Genomic DNA, 10,013 nt, shown 5'->3' with positions numbered 1-10,013 from the left:
ATTCATATATTTAGTTAGTTATTTTTAATCCAGATTTGTTTGTTTATAATTATTTATTTATATATATTTATTTAATTTTTATTACTTAATTTATATATTTATTTTAGAACGAGGTTTGTTTGTTTGTTTATAATTCATGTTTGTATATTTTTAGTTTATTCTCATTTATTTAAATATTTATTTTAGATCCATTTTTTTGTTTATAATTCATGTTTATATATTTTTTATGTTATTCTCATTTATTTATTTATTTATATATTTATTTTAGATCCAGGTTTTTTGTTTATAATTCGTATAATTTGTTTGTTTGTTTTTAATTAATTTTATTTATTAATTTATATATTTAGTTTTTTTAATCAAGGTTTTTTTTTGTTCATATATGATTCATGTTTATTTATTTCAAATTCATTTTAATTAATTTATATCTTTAGATAGTTATTTTAAATCCAGGTTTTTTTTTTTTATAATTCGTGTTTATTTATTAATATATTTAGTTAGTTATTTTTAATCAAGGTTAGTTTGTTTATAATTCATTTATTTATTTTAAATTAATTTTTATTTAGTCATTTATATATGTACTCAGTTATTTTTAAACCAGGTTTGTTTGTTCATAATTCATGTTTATTTATTTTTAATTAATTTATATATTTAGTTAGTTATTTTAAATCCAGGTTTGTTTCTTTAAAATTCATGTTTAATTTATTTTTAATTCATTCTTTTCTATTTGTTTATTATTTTTCGCTTATGTGCTGATGTTATTTTCGTGCGTGTGAAGTTTTGTGTAAATGCTCATTATTCTTTTACTGAATGTGTTTGTGAAGGATCATCTATTTTTCTTTAACTAAAAAAAGACAATATATATATATATATATATATATATAAATAAATAATAGCCCCCCTCACTCTCTCTCTCTCTCTCTCTCTCTCTCTGTCTGTAGCTGCGAGTCCTTTCTGAAGCGCGTGGTGTGTTTCTATCGCTGCTCTCCTGACGCTGCTCGCTGGCCACACCCACATCATGACTCCTCCCTGAAGGCGGTGCCTCTGTGCCACAGCTTCTGCAGAGACTGGTGAGGCCCCGCCCACTCATGCTCACATACATCTTCAGGTCCTTTTGTGATGAGCTGTTGGTAATATGCTGACCAGAGATGTCACTGTTGCAGGTACGAGGCCTGTAAACTGGACCTGACGTGTGCTCGAGACTGGGCCACCGACCCAAGAGGACAGAACTGCACCGGCGGCTGTGTGTCTTACCAACAGGTAACGTCATACCAAACATTATACATCAAACTCACTTCTAGATCTGTACATTTCTGAAGAAAATGTGATATTTGTCTGGGCAAAACTCATTGCTGTGGTGTTGTAGGTGGTTGCCAGGGGGTTGCCATGGAATTGCCAAGGTTTTAAAAATGTCTTTAGTGTGTTCCTAAAGTGTTGTTAGTGGCTTTTGGCACATCGGTGTGTGTTTTGGGTGCTTGCCAGGGTGTTGCTATGCAGTTGCTAAGGTTTTTTTATGTTTTAGTTTGTTGCTAAAGAGTTTTTAGTGGGTTTTGGCTCATCGTGGGGTATTTTTATGTAGTTACCAAGGTGATCTATTTTGCTAAGAGGTTGTGAATGTTATGGTGTTCTGAGTAGCTATTGTGGGTGGTTGCCAGGATGTTGCTATGTAGATTTTTATAATGTTGGTAATGTGTTGCTAAGTGGTTGATTTGTTAAACTTTGGCACATTGCTATGTGCTCCTAGGCTAGGGTGTTGAGGGGGGCTTTCTGGTTGTTGCTATGCAGTTGTTAAGGAGTTTATAATGTGTTCTAAAGGGGTTGGTTACCAGGGTGTTGCTATACAGATGTAAAATTTTAGGTGTGTGTCTTAGTGGTTGCCATGGTGTTGCAAGAAAGTACTTTTTAATATTTTTATAGTGTCCCTAAGTTGTTGCTAAAGTTTTTTGATGACATTTTAAACATTGCTGTATTTCAACGATGTTGTACGTGATTGCCAGCATGTTGCTATGCAGTTGCTAAGGTCTTCTGAATATTATTTTAGTATGTTGTTAAGTGGTTGCTAAGGTGCTCCGAATAGTTTTAGCGCATTGCTATGTATTACTATGGTATTATTGGTGGTTGCCATGGTGTTGTTGCTAAGTTTATTATGTTATAGTCTGTTACTAGGAGGTTGCTAAGGTTGTTTGACACATGCTGTATTGGCATGATATTGGTATGCAGTTGTTAAAAGGTTCTGAAGAGTTTTTTACATGTTTCTATGTGGTTGTTTAGGTGTTAGCTGTTACTAGGGTGTGCTGAGTAGTTGCAAGGGTTTTGCAATGTGGTTGGGAAGGAGTCATTAATATCTGGGGCTTTTGTGTTGAGCTTTAATTACTCAGAGGGATAGTTTTAATCTAATCTCCACGTTGGGACTCAACAGAGCAAGAGAAATAATGAGGTTTATTCACATCACTAACCACGTTTCCATTACCCTTCAAATTGAAATTGCGAATTGAAAATGCATAAATTTCGCAAAAACGCCCATATATCGCAAAAAAGGTTTTACGCTCGATGATTTTTCAGGCAATTCGAAAATAATCAGGAATATTTCGCAAAAATGCAATGGAAACAGTTTTTACTCAATTACAGGTCACCTAACGTAGATAGAGCGGTATGTTTGGACAGAATACGATACGAGACAGAGTTCTTTATTAAACTCATAAAAGGCAAAAGTATTACAGGATTCCTAGACTCTAAACAACAAGGAAATGCCATAATCAAGACCATTGAAGCATTCCTTCCCATTGATGCTTGGATAACACGCCTACGTCTCCTTCCATTAATAATAATGGCTACCCAGATAGCAAACTGACATTGAATCAACGTGGAAATACGTTGATCTGACATTGTTTTGCTCATCGAATTAACGTTGAACCAACGTCAGATGCGTCATTCTTTCAAAACTAACGGAAAATCAACTTGAAATCAACGCGTTGTTTTAACGTTATGAAAGCAAACCAATTTTCGATTTCATTTAGCTTTGAAGAATGCCGCGTCTGACGTTGGTTCAACGTTAATTCGATGAGCAAATCAACGTTGTTTCAATGTCATGAGAGACGTCGTTTCCACGTTGATTCAATGTCAGTTTGCTGTCTGGGTAGTGTGTTGGCTGGGATACATGTAAAAAATTACGTTTCAGTTGCACAACTTCAGTTAATGGAAACGGCGTCATTTCGCAATAGTTTTTTATCGACATTTACAAAATAGCACAAACTTTTGCGCAAATCTGCAATGAAAATGTGGCTACTGTCTGATACAAACATTACTTCAGAGGTTTCCCACATAGCAAATTTTTTTCTGGCCCATCTCCGGTCCACAAACCCTTTTACATGTGAAACATTTAAGGAAATTTGCACTTTATTTAAAACAGAATAGTTTACTTTAATTTTAAGGAGATAAATATACACAATAGGAGTATATTATGACAACATATTAATAAAATTATGCCCCTTGATAAACGAAATGAATGAAATATTGCTAGGGTTGGGTATCGTTTGAATTTGAACGATTCTGATTCCGATTCCGATTCCTTGTTTCGATTCCGGTTCCTAACGATTCTCGATTCCGATTCTTTTAAGAGGCAGGATCAAAAAAGTTTAGCTAACCTTGCTAACCAACGGCCTTTCTGAAGGAAATACTCCTTTTGTCACAAATTTTGCATTTTGCCGAGATTTCGTTATTTTTGGAAAAGTGAAGCCACACTTTGGATCGCCGACGTAAGCTACTCATGTTCGACTCGCGTGGTTATGCCAACACTTCCGGTAGACGCTTCTTTGTTGGTGTTGTTCAGCGGTTTCTTCTTCCGCTCGGCGGACTGTGAATATCGAAACTAGGAATCGAAATTTTAACTTTTGAACGATTCCGGGAAAAATGAAAAGTTAGTCTCGGTTCCAATCGATACTCGATTCTCGATATCCAACCCTAAATATTGCATGGTTTTGGTTAATCAATCACAGAAAATTTTATCAATTCAATATTTTAACTGTAGTAGTTGTGTTAAAAAATTAACCCTTTAAATGCCAAGTCATAACAGATGAAAGATTATCATTTCAAATGAAGTAAATTGTCAATCAGTCAAGTCAACAATAAAGTTAACACTTAATCGGCTCAAGGTCTCAATCCTGATTTGGAGCAGATGATCACTGGATTGATCTGGGACACACTCCTCCCACCAACAATCGCCCTCATGTTGTTTGCCGTGATCATGCTTTGCCATCATTGCCACACATGAACCGGATCTGGCTGACAGGAGACATGCCATTGCCAGCGTGAGGACACATTCGGGCCAAGATCACTTGCTATGTGGGTTGTTCACATCACCGTCAGAACTGGAGAGAGTATGTGACTCCAGGCATGGACACAGCTGGAACATCTTTGGAAAACACAAACACACAGTGAACGTGTCAGTTCATGTCACATTTCCTCATCACCACTGACATGCTGTACATGTGAAAAGAGAGAGACTCTGAGAGAGAGATGTGAATCGGTGCAACCGGCCTCTTGTGCAGTCATGTGGTTTATATAATGTCATTTGTTGTTTCGGCATTGAAATAACCAAAATTATGGTTGTAAAAAGATTACAAAATACTTATAAATGAACATTGAATTTTAACAACTTATTCAACTTCTTTTATTCAACTGTGATTCAACTTTGATACACTCATAAGTAAACGATGAATAATTTATTTGGTGAATGGAGTTATATATATATATATATTAGGGATGCACCGATATGAAAATTTTAGGCGATACCAATAACCGATAATTCGTTATATTTGAAAGCCGATAACCGATATATCAGCCGATAAACTTAAATCCAAATTTTTATCTAACTTTGAGAGCCTGATTACAAAAACAAAAGTCTCACAATTAAATCCATGTCCCAAGCGCACAATTATAATGATGTTCTCAGTCGATATGACAGATTTGTGTTGCACATGTTGTCCCGAACCAGATTTTCATTTTTTTGAAGAGATTTCAATCATATTTCAAGAATTTCAAAAACATAAACAGTTCTCAACAAGTGTGTCAGCTGAAGGGAATAATACATTATTTATCGGTTTTAACATATCGGCCAGATTTTCTTACCAGGCCGATAACAAGAACATTAAAAATTAACATATATCAGCCGATACCGATATGCTGGCCGATATATCGTGCATATATATATATATATATATATATATGAAGAGTTCAGATGCAAAAGCCTCTAAATGCCATTTGAAATTTTGTTCTTTAATGATGATTTTTATCAAACTTGTATATTTTATTTCATTAATTTCACTTAAATAACAATTAATAGGTAATTATCATTGCCATTTAAGTGAAATTACTGAACTTAAATATACAAGTTTGATAAAAAATCATCATTAAAGAAGAAAATTTCAAATGGCATTTAGAGGCTTTTGCATCTGAACTCTTCATATACATATATAAGTGACCCCAACATGATTTTTAATGTTAAACACACATTTCTGCCATTCACTTCTTTGGGGGTAAAATATGTTTTATGAGGTTTAACAGTGAAAAGGACTTGATTTAATCATGATGAATTGACTGGATGTGTCTCTATATGAAGGTGCTTGATATATCAGAGAGATAAAGCCCGATGTCAGCCGGAAATTAAAGTCGTTTCGGAAGTGGAAGTGAAGTTATGGTTTTCATAAAAGATTATACTTTTTTTGCAGAATAGCATGCAGTGGTGAATCATTGCCAATAAGAGCAGGACCGTGAATTAAGACACTAAAACGAGTCATAGTTGATCCCATGTTGGTTTTAAGATCGCTGTGTTTCTGTGGAAATGCCGCTGGCAGTAAAAATGCATAATCAACACAATCATCATCACATGTGCATAACCACGAGTGACAGAGAAACACACACACACACACTTCACATGTTCTTCTGAGGGGTGAAAATCACAGCCAATAATGAGATAGAGAAAGCAGAGGAGGTGTGTGTGTTTTCTACTTGAGGAATCATTAAAGCTGATGTGCGAATTTAACGACGGACAATGTTAGCAGCGGATCTGAAATGTTTTATCATCATTACACATAATATTTTTGACGCTACATGGATGGTAAGATCCCTCATAACTGCAGCTGTGCTCTTCCTGCTGCTTTTTTATTTCCCCAGTTGAATAAAAGCAGTCTGAAGAACTATCAAGGTTGATTTTGGTTGTAAATTCTGCTGTTAATGTATATTTACTGCTAGTTTTTATGTTTTAAAAATGAACAATACCATTCAATTACACAACATTAGCGTGAGTCTTCTTTTACACTCAGTTTTCTCATTGGATCAAACCAAAGACTTTATATATACAAAGACTATGCACTCATTGCACTCATGTTACTATTAAAGGGAGAAAGTGAAACACACAATATGGCGAAATAAGTCCCGCCTTCTAAATATAAGAGCCAATCACCAATTGGTAAAGTAATCGTGTCACAGCTTAAGATGCGCGCTTTGGACTGGACATGAAAATAAGACCTTTTTACGACTATTTGAGTGGTTAAAACCTTACCTGGTGATTTAGAGAATTATATGTTTCCCCATTCAAAGAAATAGGAGCTGGACTATGAAAATTAGACCTGAAAATGAAACTGTCGTAAATCTTGAATGCCTTAGAGCACAGACTAAAGTTTGAAGACGACATATGGCAGATTATTGTTGAAGTGAATTGTTGAAGTGAACACGTTTATTGGTGTGAATAATTATACTATTTAAAATTTTTATATGAAATACATATTTTCAAAAATATGTTTTACTCTAAGGCCAAAGCGTTTTTAGCCAGCTGAAAACGCTAGACGTTCTGCCGAAGACACCGTGCTTTGGGCGCTTGAGGGCGTTTTGGCAGCGCAGCGTTTTTCCCGTTGAGGCGTTTCGTTGCTATGTTACAGAATATCCGCAGCACAGTTTGAATGTTGTGACAGTTGGTCGGTGTGGTTTAGTCCCGCCCCTCCTCCACTGTGATTGGACGGCTGGGTAAAAAGTGACAGTGATGAGCGCTGCGTTTTATCCAAAGTTGAACAATTTTTAACTCTCGGCGACCAGTAAAAACGCCAGGCGCTCGGCGCTTCAGCGTGAAAAAAACGCTCATGGCGTTTAAAAAACGCGGTGCTCCCATTGAAAACAATTGAAAACATACGCCAGGCGCTTGGAAAAACGCTTTGGTGGACACACGGCCTAAACCTGATAAAATCAAAGCCACAAATCTAAACAAGTCTAGTTTTGAGGTTGATATTTCAAAATAATTCGCTTTCAGTCAGTTGTTGTTTGGCCGCAGTACCAAACGCTTCCACTAGATGAAATTCGTCTCATTCATTTCCAACGTGCTCATTTTGGACCGCGAGGAGCACAAGTGTGACTTTTTTTTCCCCCAGACCATTTAACCTGTTCGAATCATGTCCATGATTCTTTTTGTGTGTTCGCACAGCAAGTGCCAAAACCTTTACCAAGTTTCGTACCATTCCAATGAAGTAAAAAAATTAAAAACGCAAATTTTTAGATCAAAAATGACCGAAGAGCAGAAGTACTTTGATAGAAGTTAGATAGTTATTTGTTTTGCGTACTTGTGAGCATGTTCTGATCATCCATGCATCTGTGTTTGTTGATCAGATGTATCAGCACGGGCGAGACCTCTGCGAGAGTCTTTGGGGAGACGCCTTTATGACGGTTGAGGACGACCCTGGTGAAGAAGACGGTGTCGAAGGCCATAGCTGCGGCTGTCTGACTCTCAGCCCCTCAGATCGAGAGGTGATCGCGGCCCTCAGGGTTCAGGAAGGAGACCCCGAAGAACTGGACACCACCAAGAGCGGCCTGCCCCAGTACAGAGCACCCTGCCCCCCTGCGCAGCCTCAGACACGCAGCGCCACAGCGCCACCTCAGGCCCGGAGGAGCAACACCGTCCTGCGCAAACGCTCCATTCTGGCCGCCGATATGGAAGGCAGTGGAAGCGGCTTCTAGAACATTTGTGTTCTAGATCTTCTGAATGTTTATTATCAACTGTTCTGTTTTATCTTATCCGTTGAATTTAAAGGAAACGGATGCAGTGCGCTTTCTACCGTAATTCTATTGTCTATTTAACACAGTCGACAAAACAATCCTGGATAGACTCAAACTAGTTCTGTAAATTTGAATTTCTGCGTATTTTGACCTGTTAAAGGTGCATTGTGTAATATTTAGGAGGATCTGTTGACAGAAATGCAATTTCATATACATAACTAAGTTTTCAGTGGTTTATGAAGACCTTACATAATGAACTGTTATGTTTTTATTACCTTAGATTCAGCCATTTCTATACATACACACACCGCGGGTCTGCTTACTTCGACATGTTTCTACGGTGGCCCCGAACGGACACACGCGTTTCGTCACTATGTTGTTCTTCATGTAAAGATCAACCTAAAGTCATCGAATGAAACACTGACATAATGATAAACAAGTAAACAATAATATTCACAATAACGTATCGTTTTACTGAATAATTAAGTAAACCTAATTTCTTCATTTATCTTCGTAAAGAAACCTCAATGCTGAACTGGCTACTCCCTGCTGTCTCAGATGACGACATGACTTCCTGTCGGCCACCGTAACTTTTGTTATGTGTAATTCACAACCTCACCACTAGATGCTGCTAAATATTACACACTGCACCTTTAAAGTCAACATGACAAGTTGAATTTAAGTCTGAATCTCATTGAATATTTGGTAACATTTTACGAATGATGAACAATATGGCATTTATTAATCTTAGCTAATGTTAATCTCAGCATTTACTAATGCATTTTTAAAATCAAAGTTGTGTCTGGTGACATCAAGTAATGCTCCAACATGGACGAATAATGAATAACTATATTTTTATTAGCTAACATTAACAAAGATTAATAATGCTGTTTAAAATATATTGCTCATATTAGTTAATGCATTAACTACTACCAATAAATAAGACCTTATAAAGTGTTTTCAAATATTCTTATTCACCTGGAAATATCACAAATTACATCAGGAATATGGGTTGCGAATCTTGTTTTATGTTCAATTGAACTGTTCAGTGTGTTTTTGTATTTGCCCACTGCATGAAACTACATCATTTACAAATATTATTATGGCATTTTTGTCTCAGTTTAGATTTTGTCTAAATGTTGCTATTGTCGCTTGTTTCTATAACTGTGATATTTCATGCGATCACAACAAGTATGGATGTCTCATTTCTTCTAACACCACATTATCATACATGCATATAGCCTAGTCTTTACATTTCACACAGCCGTATGTGTAATTCATGTCTGTGTGTTTTGAGTAAATGACATTATTAGTGGAAACATTGATATGATTCAGCTGTAATTTACTCTTACGTATTTATACAGACGTATATAAAATGAAATGCTGTAAAGAAAAACTGTGAGAGCACTATAAGTTCTGTCTGACTGGTTAAATGAGTGTACTTGACTGTTTAACAGTGAACATGCGGACATGTCTGTATGCAAACAGATGGCCAGTGTGAGCAGTTTGATGTTTCAGTATTATGTGGCTGCCTTGAGTATGTGTTTCTCATCTGATCTTATATGTCTTTAATTAATAAATGAACTAAACTTGTTCTTTAAACTGTCTTTTTAAAGCTCCCGTCATTGTTATTATAGAAACACTTTAGTATTATAGAAACACTTTATCATATGACATTCATACTGTCGTAAACAACGTGATTATGAGATATACCCGTAAAAAAATAGAATATACTCTTGTTTTACACGTGACCACTGCGGATTAATCATGGGATTAATGGCCTAGGAAGTGTTGCAACTTGCTAGACACGCACAACTCCGAATCCGAGGACGTAAACATGTTGTCATCTGGTAATTACGGTAATTACGACAAAATAGGCTATATTTTTTGTTGTACAAGTCTGTTATTCTGTTTATATTTGTCCCGCGCTGTCCATTCTCACTAAACACAGCGGCGCCATCTTTGATTTGAATGGA

At 36.2% G+C, this 10,013-nt stretch overlaps 1 protein-coding gene across 2 annotated transcripts in view; it reads left to right on the top strand.

Moving 5' to 3' along the window:
• Positions 1–9,639, top strand: part of rtbdn (retbindin) — an 11,803-nt gene extending 2,164 nt beyond the window's left edge. For both annotated transcript variants that reach the window (XM_039667269.2, XM_089129301.1), the window contains 3 exons: positions 939–1,067; positions 1,161–1,257; positions 7,651–9,639. In XM_039667269.2, coding sequence (XP_039523203.1) covers positions 939–1,067; positions 1,161–1,257; positions 7,651–7,998 — 574 coding nt within the window. In that variant the 3' untranslated portion in view covers positions 7,999–9,639. The remainder of the gene's footprint in view (positions 1–938; positions 1,068–1,160; positions 1,258–7,650) is intronic.
• The last annotated feature ends 374 nt before the right edge of the window (positions 9,640–10,013 follow it).

Source organism: Pimephales promelas, chromosome 3 (assembly GCF_988280905.1).
Source record: "Pimephales promelas chromosome 3, fPimPro1.hap1.1, whole genome shotgun sequence".
Taxonomy (NCBI): Eukaryota; Metazoa; Chordata; class Actinopteri; order Cypriniformes; family Leuciscidae; genus Pimephales; species Pimephales promelas.
The sequence above is the reverse complement of the archived record's forward strand: the minus strand, read 5'-3'. Positions and strand labels throughout refer to the sequence as shown.